General features: G+C 28.1%; 2 protein-coding genes across 2 annotated transcripts in view; one reads left to right on the top strand and one right to left on the bottom strand.

The window, feature by feature from the left end:
* The window catches only part of LOC123272565 (division abnormally delayed protein), a 55,877-nt gene extending 45,601 nt beyond the window's left edge, over positions 1-10,276 (top strand). Inside the window, exons 6-8 of the mRNA XM_044739440.1 lie at positions 8,683-8,833; positions 9,507-9,696; positions 9,811-10,276. Coding sequence (XP_044595375.1) covers positions 8,683-8,833; positions 9,507-9,696; positions 9,811-9,929 — 460 coding nt within the window. The 3' untranslated portion in view covers positions 9,930-10,276. The remainder of the gene's footprint in view (positions 1-8,682; positions 8,834-9,506; positions 9,697-9,810) is intronic.
* Positions 10,277-15,750: 5,474 nt separating this feature from the next.
* On the bottom strand, positions 15,751-19,132 carry LOC123272939 (inositol polyphosphate multikinase). The gene is made up of 5 exons (XM_044739967.1): positions 18,771-19,132; positions 18,451-18,670; positions 17,982-18,155; positions 17,520-17,780; positions 15,751-16,577 (listed from the first exon to the last, which is right to left on the bottom strand). Exons 2-5 carry the CDS (start codon positions 18,620-18,622, stop codon positions 15,880-15,882), a joined length of 1,305 nt encoding a protein of 434 aa, XP_044595902.1. The 5' UTR covers positions 18,623-18,670; positions 18,771-19,132; the 3' UTR covers positions 15,751-15,879.
* Positions 19,133-19,201: the final 69 nt, after the last annotated feature.

Genomic DNA, 19,201 nt, shown 5'->3' on the forward strand with positions numbered 1-19,201 from the left:
ATATGTGTAGTTGTATTAGCAAAAGTTGGAGCATAGTCGTAGTGTCGTTGTCGGTTTGAGCAAGTAAAGTGTACAGTAGTTGGGCCGACTCTCCGACTGAGCGGCGCCGGTTTGCTCTCGTTGCCAGACTCATTGGCGGCTTGGCGTCCCACCGACTGCGCCAGTCGTTCTCCCTGGTCTCTTATCAACCCGGCAGTCCTCTAGCCTCTTGCTCTTTGCTTGTGCGATCTTCCATCCTCTCAATCTCTCTTCTCTTCTCATTTTATTTCTTCTCTCTCGTATTTATCGCATTCTTGCTCTATCTCTATCCTTTTACCTGCCAGCATTAATACGAGGTTTTAATTTTCGCGTGAGCGGATTACTCTGTCAATAGTATACAATCCAACATCCTAATTATAATATATCTTATCAATTATTATTATTTTTTTTTTTTTCGTTTTACAGATTTTTAATCCAGCTTAATACTTTAATAATTTTATATTATAATCCCTGCTAATATTTGTTTAGTCTTTTAACCATTATTTGTACCTACATTGCACCGCAAAAAAATTTAAAATTTAATCCTCTTAAGGGTTTCTTTTTTATTTTAATTATTTATTACATAAATTTCAAATATTATTATTATAAATACTTCAGGAGAGAAATTTTTTTAACAAGTTTTAATCTGGTTTATAATTATGATTTAAAAAATTCGAGTGTGACTTTTAATTGGAGTAACTAATTAGGAAATCTAAAAAGTTATCTGTAACTTTTACGAGAAAAAGAAGAATAATATAATTTTTTTTTAGGTAAAAGTTTGCAGGTTTTAATAAATAAATTATTATTTGATGGAAATATAATTTATTTATTGAAAGTAGAAGAGCTATTTTTGGTAAACAGACCATTTAAAACTTTGTCGTTGTAGGCTTTTATTTTAGTACGAAGGTCAAACGTGTAACCTCCATTTTTTTTTAACTATAATAATATATTCAAATCGATTTCGCTATAAATAAAATAAAACAATGTTTAATAGGACACATTAATTAGCTAAATATTAATTAAATTAAATCATGATTTATTAATTGTTATTCAATATTCATCTTTATTGTAATTACATTAGTTAATTTTAGTGCAAGGAATTATTGATTAATTTTTATTTAATTATTTAAATTGTTATTTTTACTTGATTTTTTGAATAACAATTAATCTTATAGTAAATAAAATGAATTTTCTACTGATGTAATTTTTCATTGTCATTACTTTTGAAATTTTTGTATTTTATTTTTTTTATTACTTAAAAAAGTTTTGAATTTTAACGAATCGAAATTTCAATCGTGAAAGATAATTAATAAATTTTATTAAATCATATTTAATAGATAAATTTATTTTAAAGTTCACACAATTATCTTCAATATAAAAAATTATTCGTTGACTATTGATAACTTTTTCCATTAATTCGATGATTTAAAAAATTAAAAAAAAATTTTTCAACAAATTTATTTTTAATATCTTCAAATAACTTTCATATTTAATAACAAATCCTATTTTTTTCTGAAAATTCTGTAAAAACTCAGAAATTTGCCATACACATAATAATAAAAATAAAAAAACAAAATAACAATAATAATAAATCTCTAAATGGATATAATTAACAAAACGTGACGTATTTATTTATTATTTAAAAAGATAAAATATGTACATTGGTTGAAATGAATAATTAATGAAATGAAATGTAGCATAAAGTAAAAAACGGAGTATGTTTAATTTTTGTTTTGTTAAATAAACTATGTACATTTAGTGTCGTGACATATACGTAATGCAGGTGCACGCGGAAGCGAATTGAGAGGAGAGGAGAGAGAAGAGAGAATGTGGACGTGGAATTGGCTGGGATGAGATTTGGAAGCTATACTATCGATTTACAAGGAGTAGAGACAGAGTAAAGCGAGGAGGAGGAAAATGAGTATCATGTGGTGGTAGTGGTGGTTGACCATCATGAAACGTAACCGCGAGCCAACAAGACGCCCTGACACCGCGTTCAACTCGGCTCGGTTCTGCACTCCAACTGCGTTTAGTTTAATCCGTCTCATTTTCTGTATTATTTTCTCTCCTTCTCCTTCTTACTATATATATGTATAGTATATAGTTAATGTATATACACACCAATTGCAAATTTTACACGGACAATTTACACACACACACACACACACCCAGAACCCTGATGAGTGTTGCATGTGCACTCCATTCGGCAAGTCCCGAAATAGTATCGACGTGGTATCAAATTTACCTCGACGGAAGTCGTTGACCAACACTGCTAGCGACATTTCCGTTATAATTCTTCATCTTCACTTATATTCGATGAAAATAGAATCGAAAATTTTCACCAGATAATAAAATTTAAACATATATCTATAAAACGCGAGAGATGAGGAAAATCTTATATTGGTTATTGGAGTTCCGTTTTTTCCTTATTTCATTATTTTTTTTTCTGCGGATGGAATCATGTAATGAAGGAAAAGCATATCAAACCTATTATATTGATCTTTTTTATATTTTTTCAATCAACTTTTGTTATTTATTTTATCATTTCTTCCCATCATATCCATTCATATATATAATAATCTTCTTTTTATTCTTTACGAAGCATATGTTACATTCTTTTGAAAATAACATATAAAAACCATTAATTGTTGAGACATTACTCTCGCGTCATTTAATTCTTCATTCTTTTGAGGCGCTATCTATACTAATATTTTGTCTGACTAATTTTTTTAAAATGTAAAGTCACAAGAAAAGGTGAAGAAACGTTTGAAAAATGCTTCAGCTGATTTATCTAACGACTAAACACTTTTGAGTAATAAATTATTAATAGAATTAAAAAGAAGATATTTTAACAATGCTTTTTCAATTTTGGTTTTGATTTTGTTGAGATTAAAACAGTCTACGCTGAGAAAAAAAAAATTGTTTTAACTTTTATTAAGAAAATTTTCTTGATACAAGAATTTATGTTCTTGAAAATTTTCAAGAAATTGTCAAATTGATTGAAATAATTTTTACTTAATTTAAATAAAGCTATTCTTTTGTTTACCTATATATCCAAAGATAAATATTAATGTTCTTCAGAAATTAATAATTAATAGTAATAATAGTAGAATATTTTATCATCAGCGAGTTTCTTGAGCCAAAAAATTGTTAATTGAGCAAAAGTATTTTTTTTCAGTGTAATCATTGAAAAATTGAAGAATTTCAATTATAAAATCAAAAAGGTTGGATAAGAAAATTTTGTTTTTTCTTAAAAAAAAAAAGTTTAGAAAATTTAAAGTAAATAAATTACAATTCTTATAAGAATAGTTCATTCACTCTCGAATTGGATCTTCTTTTTATTTTTTTTCTTCTCCACATGCTGAAGAATTATTGCTTAGGGTCAAAGATCGTGCCGGCGTTGAATTCCACCGGCGATTAAATCGTTTCTTGGACGCTAATAATTACTGACGGCGCCGAGCCGATCTCAGATCAATCGGTCTTCCATCTCATTATAAATACATACTATTTTTAAAATTCATTATTCACACCTAGTACTTAAGGTCTAGGATCTAGAATCTTTCGTGACTTGCAGTTATTATAAACAGTCCAGTCATTGATGCTTCCAAACATGTACAAACATGCAACTAGTCTTGATTTTCGGTACGTCAAATAATTCAATCAATCAATGAGCCGCTTAAGACATAGCTATGAAGTTCTAAAAAAAAATAAAATTAATATTAATTGAAACTATATAAATAATAAAGTTTTCACGAAACATCAATTAGGTAATTTTGAATGACAGATTTAATAAAAATCCATTAAAGATATGAATAGATTTAATTGAGTTAATTGAGTAGCACTTACCAGTAGTATATACCTAAGAGCAAAAGCCAAGTATATACTCGAGCTAACAGTGTTTAAAATGAAACAAGATGGCTCACGGACCACCACTATCAAATCAAGTTACCTGCTCAAGTACTTTACGAGCTCTTGAGTTGACTCAATTTAGTTACGGTCCACCGAGGGAGATAGACTTTGAATTTAAAAGAACATCCGCTATTACATATATACTTTACCTGTTTTATACTTGCCCATCGTGCCTTTCATCTATCGCACGACCGGATAAACTTTTTACTTACCATTACTGCACGGGAAAAACGATTACGTTCTGCTATAAAGAAACCAGGAAAAATAAAGAATTACGTCTCAATCCGAATCCAATGTCTATTTTTATTAGTTATAAACTGATAAATCAAATTAACTTGATATAAGAGAAAAAATCTCGAATCAAAAAGATCGCTATGAATTTTTTTTACCTTAAACCAAGAGTAATTTTCTTGTTCAAGAATTTTTTTGCTTGATTCAATGTGATGAAACTCTTCGAAATTATGTTCTTGGTTCAAGATTTCTCTTAAATCAACTTGATTTTTTTATCTATACACTGATAGAAGGATTTGCTTATAGTTAAAAATATTTGTTAATATTTAACAAATTATTTATTAGAGACCAATTTTTAGCCCTTAACAAATATTTCTTAGTATTTAAAAAGATTTATTAATATTTAATAAAAAAAGTAAAAATTATTGACTTTGATTCTAATTTTAGGATTTATTAGGCTTAGATCTAATTAGATTTTAAAATCAATCAGTCGAATTGTTTAAAAAAGATACTTACAAATTAAAAAAATAAAAAAAAAATTATTTCTTAAAAAATAACGTCTAATGCCTTGAAGAAAATCAAAATATTACAACGCGTTCAAAAAATATTGCAAGAAAAAAGCTTAAAAAAAAACTTGTTTTCTCAAAAATTAATTAATTAATTAATTTTTTTAAAAGATTGAAGAATGACATGGTTACCATTTTTCAGATTATAATTTTTCCAATTTAAAATTGTCCTTTTGTTAGATTTAAATTCAGACTCAGACTCTCCGCCATTTAAATAAATATATTTATTTATTCCCCTTATTACACTGAAAAAATGAAGTAAGTTAAAGTATCGATAAATTTAAGATAATAGTAAAAGCGTGTTTACTATTTTTTCACTCCTACATGTGTTACTCGGCTGAGATAAGAGATGTTAAAGAGCTAAATATACATATTAATAGTGAATAGCAGGTTAGATTATCTGGCGCATGGTATTTACCTCCAAAGTTGTGAAATATTTATCAACCGAGGGAAATATTTTCCGGCAAGTGTTGGTATGGGACAACTGGAGTAAGAGCTAAAACAATAAAAAAGACATTAAAATAATTCGAGAGAGAAAGAGAAGATGAAAAGGAGATAAGTCGTCAGATAAGTCGACAAAGTTCTTGGTAATCGAGACGCAAGGCGAAACGAATTACTTCTTGGGCAATAAAGCGCCTGTAAAACTTGCCAGGGAGACGTTACGTTTTTTTTATTGTTTTATTTATTTTTTTCCTTTAATCTCTTTCCATTCTTCCATCGGTAACGACAGAGTATGTGTTGCATATACGTATAATATATATATGAAGTATAACGTGCATTACACACAAAAGTATCTGTAAAATAAAAAAGATAAAATGAGGAATGTGAGATGAGAAATAGAAGACGATGAGAGAAAAGAAGAACTAATAATAAGAATAAGAAGAAGCTACAGAAGGGGTGGAGTAGGAGGGCGAACACCTTTGCCACCCGTGGGATATGATTAGGCGAAAAAAACTTGGGAAAATAATAATAAAAAAATTTATGCAGGATCCTAAGCGGCTCCTTTTTTGATTAATAATCTCCTGTCGGTGCCTCTGCTCTCTACTCCCTGCATGAGAATCCACCAGAGCCGTATTCCTTAAGGGAATAAACAGAGATAAAAGATAAATTTGTGTCTCACCTTTGTATCTGTAACCTTATGCATAAACTTTTTTTTTTTTACCTTTCAATCCTTCCTCAGATTTCATACAACACGAAACATCATTAACATCGTTAACGACTCCGCCCTCTTTTTATATTCAATTATTTAATGATAGGAGCAACACATTTGAATTTCTTTCTTCATGTGTATCTTAATTAGCTCTCGTGTTTTTGACCTAGAATATAATTTGACATTCAATAAAAAGATTACTTTTTTTTTTTTTTTTTTTTTTTTTTTTTCTATAACTGAAGAGTTTGAAATAATTTATGAAAATTCTTTGCATTCCTGCAAAAATGATAAAATAGCATTGATATATTGAGTAGTTTTACACTGATAGAAAGATTTGTTTATAGTTAAAAAGATTTGTTAATATTTAACAAATCATTTATTAGAAGCCATTTGTTAGTCCTTAACAAATACTTCTTAGTATTTAAGAAGATTTATTAATATTTAATAAATGAATATCAGATTTATTAAATACAAACAAATCATTTTAAATACTAACAAATATTTATTTAATACTAATATTATTTAATACAAATAAATCCTTCTATCAGTGTGGGGAAAAAAATCCAAATTTTGAAGAATATATTTCGACCAAAAATGAATTTTTTGAAGCACATGTATCTTCAAAAAGATCTAATCAAGAATTTACTACATTTTTAATTTTATTCAACATAAAATAATTCAAAGTTCCATAGACACACCTGGAGATGAACAAAAGAATCCACAGGGGTGCATAAATAACGCTACATTTTTCATGCTTAGTTATTTTAATGTAGATACTTTGAAGAACTTGAAGAAATTCGACAAGCTTGAAATAATTTTTATCTTTGAATACATGTATGAAAATTATTTTTTACATCAAAATCAACCGATAATAGACCAATTATAATTATTGAAGGTATTTGATCAATCAATATTCATTAACTCGGAATAATTGCATAAACTAATCAATATCTGATTGACTAATCAAATAACCTAATATCATAAATGTATTTGTATTATCAGTATGAATGTTATAATTATTATTTGTAATTGCTATTAAGGATAGACTGATAAAACAAGTTGTATCGGCATGACATGAAACAATTAAAAGATTCTCGAAGAACATACATATAATAAGCTGGTCTAATAACTCTTATATTAAAAACAAAGTATTAAATGCCATCTGTTGATTCCTAACGCATATAATCCGATAAAAATATAGTTTAACAAGTTGATCCTCAGTGAGAAGCAAGAAGATGTCATGTTTTAATAAAAATAAATAGTTTATTTACCGGTTTCTCGCCTTTGGTTGTACATTAAACTTCGTACATACATACAACCAGCCAACCAACCAACCAGTCGAATGTTGAATATTATGGACATTGATGCGATGGACAGGGTGTATAACATCCAGTACAATCTGAAGAAAGATTAAAAAGAGATGAGAGACTAATAAGAGACTCGATGGAGATGGGGAATTAAACTCAAGTAGTTGATCGTGTCACTACGTCGAACGTTACCTCCTTCTCTTGATGGACCTCATCCTCATCTTATTTCTACCAGTTTTTATTCCAGTCACTCTCCCTGTCCGTCAGAGTTGTATCACGACTTGACCTGGCAAATTACTCGTTAACGAGCTACGGAAGGCCGCTCTACGTGTTTTGTATGAATGGTTGTCTTTGCGAATAAACCACCTCTGAAAAGAGCATAAAGAGGATGTATAATAAAAATAATATAATAAGTAAATAAGTTAACGTAACATATGCAAAGATGAAAAATAGAGTATGCGCCAAGTTCAACGAAAAATAAACGAGTTAATAACGCTGGGTACTATTCAAATCAGTATTGCTCATAAAGTTAGAAAATAGAGAACTTGCTGCAAGATTCCACATCCAATTATTCATTCTAATGTCTGTTCAGTGTGTTTTATTACTCTGGGTGAATAACCTCCCCTTGTGATACTTTATCGATCAATTATTATCAGCTTTCGTGGAATATAATCAACTATTTACCTACTTGGTTTATCTTCCAATGCTATTTATACATTAACTAGGTTATTTTTTTATTATTCAGAGTAATTGGTTTCAATTTTCCAGCTTTAATACCTACATTGTTCAAAAACACTTAAATTCTGAATAGATAAAGCCAGGATTTCTATAAAAAAAAATGTAATGTACTTGCAATAACATCTTAAATTTATGTATATCTGCTGCGCTGATACAAATACTTTATTCATTCTTTCAATTCCTTTATCACTTGCATCTTCTCAAAGAGTTTTTTTATAGAAAAATATTTGGTCGAATAATATAGCAATGCTTATCTTTACGATTATGTAAAAGTTGTCTTACCCGAAAAAGTAAACTTCTTCTGAAGTTATCATATTTTCTGACTATCTCTTAAACAAAAAAAAAAAAAAATATCCCATTTAAAATGCAAACCTTAGGTAAATAAAATTTCATGATGTAAAATACATGAAATTTCATTGAATAAGTTTTAACTGTTTGGCGCTGAAACGGTAATTTAATAAAATTTAATAAGCAATTTTATAAAAAACTCATCTTTTGATGTTAAGTAACAAGCAATAATTATTTATTACATAATCTCAGAAGATACATGAAATTTTTTTTCGATAAGCTTATAATTAATTCTTATAAAAAAAAGTTGTCTTCTCAATATTCTTCGAAGAAAACTGTCCAAAAATTGTTCGTGAATTTTTTCTCAGCTAAATACTCTCTTCCTGTATCAAAAATGGCAATGCTAATTATCAAAATACCTCATTAAAAACGTTAAATTAGCTCATTAATAATTAATGAATGTTCTTAATTACAGATATACAAAAACAGTTGTAGACTCGAGTTTAACAGCCCAAAGATATAATCCAGAATTTACGGTGATAGGTGGCAGCACAATAGGACTGGTGTCGGCTTATGGTAATTCGAATACCAGCGTCCTGATTGATCAATTGAGACACATAAATCAGGTGTGTGTAACTATTTAATAGTGTAAAGTTATACTTTGATATAAAAATTAATATTTTTATATAAATATTGACCGAAGAAGGGTTTACATTTTTTCTCTCTCTCGCCCTCTATTGGACAAACGAAAGTATCTCTGTCATACACTGATAGAAGGATTTATTTGTATTAAAAAATATTTGTTAATAGTTAACAAATCATTTATTAGAGAGCACTTTTTGGTATTAAACAAATATTTCTTAGTATTTAAAATGATTTATTTGTATTTAATAAATCTGATATTCATTTATTAAATATTAATAAATCTTTTTAAATACTAACAAATATTTGCTAAGGACTAAAAAGTGGTCTCTAATAAATGATTTGTTAAATATTAACAAATATTTTTAACTATAAATAAATTCTTCTATCAGCGTACTTGTAGAACTTATGGAATCTTAAAAGGCATTTTATGCATAAATAAATAAATGAAAATTTTCCAAAAAAAGCGCTTCGCTCTTCGATAGATAATTAAATTATCTATCGAAGAGCGAAGCATTTTTTTTTTCAAAATTTTATCTTATTCATGAGCAAAACTCGTTTGAAAATCAACTATCAACCGCTCTTTTAAATTAACATATAAAATTTATAAAAATGTTATTGACAAGAATGATATATAACGATGATGACGCTTAACAGGTGGTCCAATCGCAGTTGGCATCAGCGCCTGATAGTGGAGTTTTGCTGGCTGACGAGGCGCTAGACGGTTCGGGAAGCGGCGCCCGGCCTGCTTGGGGAAAGAATGATGATGGAGATATCGATGACGAGGATGTAGGCGATAACGATGACGAAGAAGCCTCTGGCTCGGGAATGGGTCCCACCACGACATGTAACTACACATTTACAGCTTCTTACTTAATTAAATCTATCGATCTTTCACCACAAATTGGTTCGCTACACGTGATACTGATTATCACCCCTGCTCATGTTTTTGATTTTTCAGATTCGCCGGGCACAAATGACCAGAGCAAGTCGAACGAGGTGCCATCCAGCAGTTTCCCAGTAATCAGGCTCGATTTTATAGTGCTGCTTCTCAGCAGTCTTGCTGTCTGCGGTGCCTAGAGGGTTATTGACAATCCTCCCAGTACGGTAGCGTAAAAAAGATTAAAAAACTGGAATGATGGATGAATATAAATGTGTGCGAATGAATAGACCGAGAGTGTCAGAGAAAAAAGGCTTGAGAAGCAATGGAGGAATTGGAAAGAAAGATTCGCCCTTTTTTTCTTACATTGCAACTGGGTGATCAAAAAAGGCTTAATAAAATAAGAGAAAAAAATTAAATGAGAGAGAGGAAGGAATTCAAGTTGAGAAATAAACGATGAAAGTAATCGTTTACTGCCCATTACATTATGCGTACATAAGATTCCTTGAGGATAATAAATTTAGCAGATATTTAATAATTTTAAAAATTTTTTTTAACAAATTAATTATGTCAAAAAAAAAAATATTTAAAAAATTGACATGTAGAAATTTTAAAAAATTAAAAATGCAATTTTTTAAAAATAATTTTTTTGAACAAAATTTTTTGTTAAAAAAAAATTAAAAAATTCTCTACTGACTGCTAACTTTAATGTCATGATTCCTCGATTCAAACTCTCCATTATCATCTTATATTATTATATACCGCATCCCTATACATATACGTGTAATAATACTAATAATAATAATAATAATAATAATAGCAGTAACAATAATATTAATAATAATTATAATAGTAGGATGTAATGCATACATATACGTACACGCAAACATAATAATCGAGCGTAACTCAGAAAGTCTTAACCCAGCATTCGTCGGGTGATATAATGTATACCATATCTCAAAGTTAACTGCCAAAATGCCAATCGCGTGTCCAACAGAGTTTTCATCTTTTATAATTTAAATATTTTTTAATAAAAACAGTTGTGTTTTTGTTTTGGTTTTTTATAAACACATGACCTTGCTGTGTTGGTCATATTAGTCTCGCTGCGGGACGCGTGAAAGCATTAGCAGCTGCAAGACGAAAAAGGCCGGCGTCGTTACTACCTTCATATTAAATTCCTTTTTTTACTCTTGTTTTTATCTTTTACCACAATAAGTAACCCGTAATATAAACTATTAATTAATAAGTTTATAAATAGAATACAAAGTCATGTATATCATTACATACGTGTTTCATGCTTACTTTTTTTCAATTATCGTGTTAATGTGAGACTAAATAATGCTCAAGTGTTATATATTATATATTGCTCTCTGGGCTATTTTTTTTATATTTATTATGTCACTTCAATTAAATTCTATTTATTATTTGCTACTAGTTTAATGGATATATATAAATAAATGCTTGTAGTTTTTAAACTTGTGCGGCGTGCCGGCGCGTCGGCCTACGGCGTTTGCCTTTTTCTATTGTTTATATAAATGAAAAAAATTTTTTTTAACAATATTCAATATTATTGATATTATTTTAATTATAATAATTATTTAAAAAATAAACGGTGCCTTTTAAAAATTTATACCGGTGTGCCGCGCGTCATAAGCTTTTTTAGGATCACATATATATATATATAAATATATAATAGTTGTACAGAATATTCTTGCTGAATATATATATATAAAATAATATAAATATAAATATAAATGTGTGTCATGTGTATGTGACTAAATTAAACAAATGCGTCAACGAACTCTAAAGCAAAGTCTTCTGTCATATTTAATTTGTATTAAATATAAAATTACCAGTGAACTGTAGTAGCTAGACATTTACCAGCCGTTTTTATTATTAAAATTTATATTTTACCAGACGTTTAATGTATACGTAGTATATAAATTAACTTTAAGAAATAAAACAGAAGCAAAGGTATATTTAAAATAAAATAGAAACAATATTGGAATATGTAATTTTCGTTAGGCCGTAAAAAATTTATAATCTCGTTAAAATTAAAACCAATTGAATTATTTATTGATATTAATAACAAAGTACTGTAGACTAAAATAGTTGATTGTAATTGTTAAACCGAGTGGTGAATGGAAGAAAAAAAAAGTAAAGTGTGTGAGTGTATTAGTTAGATTAGGACGATGCGTGATCACTCAACGGATGCTGGCCGTGATGATAATGATGAAGAAGACGAATAACAAAACAAAAATATAAAGACGGCGATGGTGAAGATTAAGTATAAGAAGACAAAGAAAGAGTAACTATAACGTGGGACGAAATGATAAACGTTGGATCGGCTTTTGTCGTCTGCCGAAATTTAAGGTCCTCGACCTTTCCACTCTTCTCTCGTCTTTCTCTGGCTCAATTCTCGTTCTCACGAGAGCAAGAATCTTGACGTGATTGTAATGAGAATAATTCTCAATTGAATGAGTTGAGCGACTGTTTGTAGTGTTGTGTGAAGTTTATTGAAGAAACTGAAGAAATAGCTAAGAGATTGTACATAGAAAAGATGTGTGCCGTATTTATATAAATATATTGTATTAAATACTATTAATTAATTAATTAATTATTCATGATTTATTGATTATATATTATTATTAATAATATTATATATTAGTTATTAAATTGTAAAACGTTTAACGATAAATTTGAGATTGAAATCGAGAGCTCGTAATTTATCCAAGCGCTGAGCTTGAGAGAAGAAAAAAATATTAATGACGATGATGATGATGATGTTGATAATAATAATAAAAAGAACAGTCTGTTTTATTATTGTGGTGCGAATGGGGTGTGACCTCGTCCACGCGCGGCCTCGTTAAAGTCTCCCAGTGCTCCTCGCGTTGAAATCAACTACAACTGTCTTTTTAAATTCACTAATACGCACATTTGTTTTTATTGCTGATGACTGACTTCAATTCATTTATAACTATTTTATTATTAAAGTTTTTTATTTCAAAGACAGTTGTAATTAACATCTGCATACAATTACTAAAACAGCAGTTTAAATTTAGATAAACGAACAAAACTATTAAAATGCGCTTGATACTCTTCGATAGACTGTAATGTTATAATAACTCTCCCAGTGTATTCGCTCGATCAATATTAATTATTTAACTTTGAATTATCTACCAATTATTTAATAACTATTGATTTATTAATCAATTAATCAATTATTATAATTTAATTTTTATTGTTTCTATTAACTATCATCTTCCTAGATATTAATTAGGCCACGTAGCGTTTGCGTAGATAGAATTTCGAGGCCTACTACTACGTTTGGCGGACGTCTGTGATTATTAACGAAAAGTAATAAAAAAAAAATAATAAATAACTATAATGAATGAGAATTAACATGTTTAAAGCTATCATCTATAATAATTCTAGGTGCTTTAAAAATGCTCTAACTTCAGTAAAATGTGTCTTAAAATTTTAAAACATCAATATTTTATTTATTTTATTTCTTCTTAAAATTTTATCAGTTTGTAAAACAAAGTATTGTAGTTTTAAAAAAAAATGTGTCTTAAAAATTTTAAAACATCAATATTTTGTATATTTTATTTCTTCTTAAAATTTTATTAGTTTGTAAAACAAAATATTGCAGTTTTAAAAAAAATAAGTCTTAAAAATTTTAAAACACCAATATTTTATTTCTTCCCAAAATTTTATCAGTTTGTAAAACAAAATATTGAAGTTTTAAAAATTTTTTTCGCTATAAAATATGATATTAATTAAAACTGAAGCTAGATCATTTTAAATTGCACTATCTACTATATTATTATTTTTAAAAATAAAGTAATTGCGTATTTTTAAGTATATTTTTTGTGATTGCTATTTCACGAGTTTGTTGAAGTAAAGGATATGGGAAAGAAAGAAAGATAATACTTTTTTTAGTTTAACAACTGGTAACTGGTGGTTTATTCGAGTCAATTGGTTGTCATAAGGATCGTGTAAGCTTGATCCAATTTAACGCGGTATCAAGAAACGTTCATGGCAATTGCTTGCACGAAACTCAATTGATTGAGTCACGAATGAATCGGGCAATTTCATTTGTAAAGGGTATTTTTCACTCTCACCCTATTTTATTGTAACACACCCGGTTCTGCCTTACTTATAACTCTCTTGTCTTCACTACATACATATATGTTCATATAAATACATGGATAGTGTATATTGATATATAGTTTTATTGTTTCCTTTTATTTTTATCTTTCTTTCTTTATTTCAACACCGACAAATTATCAATAAAAGGGCGACGTAAACGTTTAACGCCCGATTTTACACCAGGCGCCAATACATATACGATGCCGTTTTTTTTTATTGCTTGTCGCGACGATTTCTTATTAAATCTAATAGACAAATCTAAAAAATGGCATGTATAATGTTATTTACTATGCGAAAGTGTTGAATTAGCAAAATGAAATGTAACTAAACAAAAATAACGTAATTGATTATTGAAATAATAATTATGAATTGTGAAAATAACTGTATAGGCGATTGTGAACATAAAATATAAATATATAAATATATAAATATAAATATTATACTATAATAAATGTTATGAATTATCAACGATTATTCTGTCAGTTGAAATTCACACTAATGATGTAAAATATTTATGATAGAATTTAATTAAAGTGAAATTTAAAATACTTTTTTCTTTTTAGTAGTTATTTATTTTATAGCTGATAAGTTTATTTAAGAAATTTTATTTTTCATTTGCTTCGGAATATGATATTTCAAAAAATCAAAGACTTTTGTTAAATTGCACTGTACTTTCTGAACTATTGACATTTTTAAAGATATAAGCTCATCCCGATGTTACACTTATCAAGAGCTTTCGTTTGAGTACTCACATGAATTTTTGATATATTTTTCATATATACATATATATAAATATATGAAAAATTGATGTGGGTACTCAAATGAAAGGTCTTGATGAGTCTAACATTAAGATGAGCTTATATCTTTAAAAATGTCAATAGTTCACAAGATACAATGTCATTTCTTAATTATTGACATTTTTTAAGATATAAGCTCATCTCGATGTTACACTCATCAAGAGCTTTTATTTGAGTACCCATATGCATTTTTGATATATTTTTCATATATACATGTATATAATATATATAAATATATAAAATATATAAAAAATTGATGTGGGTACTCAAATGAAAGGTCTTGATGAGTGTACCATCCGGATGAGCATATATCTTTAAAAATGTCAATAGTTCTCAAGATACAATGTTATTTCTTAATTATTGACATTTTTTAAGATATAAGCTCATCCTGATGTTACACTCATCAAGAGCTTTCATTTGAGTACCCACATGCATTTTTGATATATTTTTCATATATACATATATAAAATATATGAAAAATTGATGAGCTTATATCTTGAAAAATATCAATAGTTCACGAGATACAAGGTCATTTTTTAATTATCTATCTTGAGATAGATAATTTCCGAATGTAGCCTAAATACTTATCATAAAAAATTAACCATTGTTGAGAATGATATAAAACCTTGAAAAGCCTTAAATCATTAAATAAAGTAACTGTAGAGAAGAATTTCCTATTTCTTTAAAAATATTATACAGAAACCATCTAGATTAAACTGCTGGACGAAAAAAAACTCATAGATAAAAAACTTCACGTTAAATTCATCTTCATCAGAACCTCCCACGTGAATTCACGTTCAGAAAAAAATGTTTACCACGACAGTTCTCGAGAAATCTAGAGAACCGAAGAAAAATCCGCAGTTCTCTTAGTCATAAAAAAAAAAAACCCATTCAGTTCAAGACCTTTTCGATCACGCTTAATTCAATTTAACTTATGTTACTCATACGTCTCAATTTTTCTTTTATTTTCCAAGAAGATATTAACGAAAATGAAAATTTTTTATGAAGTATAAATAATTTAATTAAAATAAGGAGCGAAGGTTTTTAGCAATAAAAAAAAAAAAAACAATAATTTTAAAATTGAATCTGAAAAAACTTTATTTTATTACAATATATTCTGTAGTTTAAAATGAAATATAAATATTTTATCAATTATTAGTATATGAACACAGTCTTCGGTAAGTAATTGTTAATTTAACTTTTACTTTTTCAAACTAATTTCATCGTTTGAACACATCAAAAACGACTCAAAAATTTTAATTAGCGTCTCAAGGCCCTGCAGGTAATTACGGTCGACTTCGTGTACTTCGGTAGGAAAAACATGAGTGAAATCGATCATTTTAACACGCACCCAATTGCGGTGCAATTTATTAGTAAGTTGATCTAGTAAATCAGCGTAACCATCCTTCATTTCTATCATATCGCGTTCAAAGTTGTTATCAAACGAATGAGTACGGCAAAGTTTAACATTATTATTATCGATATTAAGAAAGCGGTTGCTTCCATTGATTGAGTGATCAGAGCTGGATTTTTCAAGAGTGCTTTTTCCATTTATTTTCAAAAATTGATTCGACGCAGGGCTTAAAGATAATGGAGACATACATCTAGGAGAATTGAATCCGCTGGAATACGCGCTGTGAGACGGTGATGAGAGGACCATCGGTGAGCCAACCCGTGGGTTCAACTCATACAGTCTTCCATTGCATTCATCAGCAGATTCTTTGGCAATTAATTTTTTCAAACGCTTAGTATCGTAGGCGATTAATATTGAGCTTGAGTAAAAACGTAAGTCAGTTTGAAAACGGAAGAATGACAGTATTTCCCATAAAGAAGCTAAAATTTGAACGACTAAGCATCTGCACAAGTGTCCTGAGGTAATGTTACAAAATGAACGTAAAACTGAAAATAAAATTAATTTTATCAATTAGCTCGTTAATAATCTGTATTATTAAGAGAATAAGTAAAATTTTGTGTCCAGTTTTATATCATTCTCACCAATAGTCAATTTATGATGATAAGTATTTAGGTTACATTCGAAAATGCTCTCAAGATACATAATTAAGAAATGACCTTGTATCTCGTGAACTATTGACATTTTTAAAGATATAAGCTCATCCCGATGTTACACTCATCAAGACTTTTCATTTGAGTACCCACATCAATTTTTCATATATTTATATATATATATAAATGTATATATGAAAAATATATCAAAAATGCATGTGGGTACTCAAATGAAAGCTCTTGATGAGTGTAACATCGGGATGAGCTTATATCTTTAAAATTGTCAATAGTTAAGAAAGCACAGTGCAATTTAACATAATTAAGAAATGATCTTGTATCTTTTGAACTATTGACATTTTTAAAGATATAAGCTCATCCCGATGTTACACTCATCAAGACCTTTCATTTGAGTACCCACATCAATTTTTCATATATTTATATATATTATATATATGTATATATGAAAAATATATCAAAAATGCATGTGGGTACTCAAATGAAAGCTCTTGATGAGTGTAACATCGGGATGAGCTTATATCTTTAAAAATGTCAATATTTAAGAAATTACAGTGCAATTTAACATTAGTTATTATTTAATAAAGCAAAATTTTATTTATTTGTAGTTCACAAGTCACGGCAGTCACATAGTGACTGTAAGGTTGCTAGTTTACTATTTAAATCATAAATGACTATTGTTGAAAAAGTATCAAACCCAATTTATGATAAAGATATACCCGTTAAAAAATTCATTTTATCCTATAAATATCCCGAAGACAAAATTTTATTTATTTTCTTGAATATATCGATGATTATTTTAAGTTATAGTGAATAAATTACCTTCGAAAATAGAGTCAGGTTTCATTTTTTTCCCATAATTTTTGTCAAACTTATGTAAAACACCATTCATTACATCATAATACTGAAAGCCGGGAATACAAAATGAATGAGTCTGCTTCATTTCTTTGTACTTGAAATCTTCTTTCAATTTTTTAGCTGGACCTGCGAGAGGGTCCCAAGTACGTTTCCCAATTTTAATGTCCATTACACAAGGTTCTATCATTCCCTCGGTAATATCTTGCAGAATCAAAAACTTAAGAGCTGTAAATATTTGATAATTAATAATAATTAATTATTTACGGTCAATCGGTACAATTTGACAATGATAATTTTTTTTTCAGTATAAAATTCAAAGAAACTAGTAAAAAGTCCAAGCAAAAAATCTCGAAGGTCGTAACGGAGCACATTACCATGAAGGCTAAAGTTACTCCAAATGTATAAACAAATACTGAAATAACTTACGTTTTTTCATGAAAATAAATTCACCAGAGCCAACATACTCGGGAGTTAATCTCGCTAAAGCTTTGTAGACTTCATTATCTGATGTTTTTATTTTCTCATAAAAGCTCTTTTCTCTTTCAAACAAATCTTCTTTAATTCCAGGCTTGTAAATGTGTCCATTTTTCTTGAGCATTCCTTCAAAAATAAAGAAATAAATAATTAAATACCAATATTTAAATTTTTACAAAATAAATATGAAAATTAATTTAGCAGATATTCTATAATTTTAAGAACTTTTTTAACAAATAAATTATGTCAAAGAAAATGAGAAAAAAAAATTGACATTTAGAAAATAAAAAAAATAAAAAATCAAATTTTATAAAATAATTTTTTGGAGCAAATTTATTTATTAAAAAAAAATTAAAAAATGGTCAAGTGACTGCTAACTTTAATGTCATAAAATAAATAAATAAATGATCAATAAAATTACCAATAATTCCATGATTAAAATCATAGGAATGACCAGCAACTTGTGACTCCAATAATTGCAATCCTCTAGGTAATTTAACTTGTCCATCTTCTTCAACAATACTAAGCTCTTCCTCCAGATGAAAAACATCATCATCGTCATCGAACATGTGATCCATATGCAACATTTCCATCTTTATAAAATTTTAAAATCAAGTACCGAAACCGCATTCACAATTTGACTGAAAAAAAAAAATATAAGTACAGTGATTATTATTTTTTCTTTTTAATAAAAAAACACATGAATAGATAGTAAAAAAATGAAATCAAAATAAAACTTACATAAATAAATAATTAAAAATAAAATTTAAGGTTATAGGAGCGACTATTAGATTCCATACGCCAACAAAATAAACGGTCTAGAGTAAGCCACTAAAAAGTATGTTGTTATCATCTTAAATCAACTGACTCATTACCGCTGAAGCCCATTTTCAATGACAATCTTATTATTATAAAATACTTTATTATTATTATATAGATATATATATATCGCTCTTTACACTCTATGTACTAATTCGTTCCTTATCTACACGAGGTTAATTAACATTTCAACTAATTTATACTTCTGAGAATATATTTATAAAATGACACTTAATTATTTCTTTTGTCCATTTATTATCAATAGCAACACACATATTTATTGTTAATTTAAAAATATTATTCTTTTATCATTATTATAAATACACGATTGTTGTGATAAATATATAAATAAA

The sequence above is a fragment of the Cotesia glomerata genome, linkage group LG10 (assembly GCF_020080835.1).
Source record: "Cotesia glomerata isolate CgM1 linkage group LG10, MPM_Cglom_v2.3, whole genome shotgun sequence".
NCBI lineage: Eukaryota > Metazoa > Arthropoda > Insecta > Hymenoptera > Braconidae > Cotesia > Cotesia glomerata.

Excerpts from the sequence above, each read along its gene's own strand:
- LOC123272939 (XM_044739967.1), bottom strand. The coding sequence starts at position 18,622 with ATGGAAATGTTGCATATGGATCACATGTTCGATGACGATGATGATGTT. Across the intron at positions 18,156-18,450 it reads TTTTAATCATGGAATTATTG|GAATGCTCAAGAAAAATGGA; the intron begins GTAATTTTATTG and ends TTATTTTTGAAG. Across the intron at positions 17,781-17,981 it reads ATTTATTTTCATGAAAAAAC|CTCTTAAGTTTTTGATTCTG; the intron begins GTAAGTTATTTC and ends AAATATTTACAG.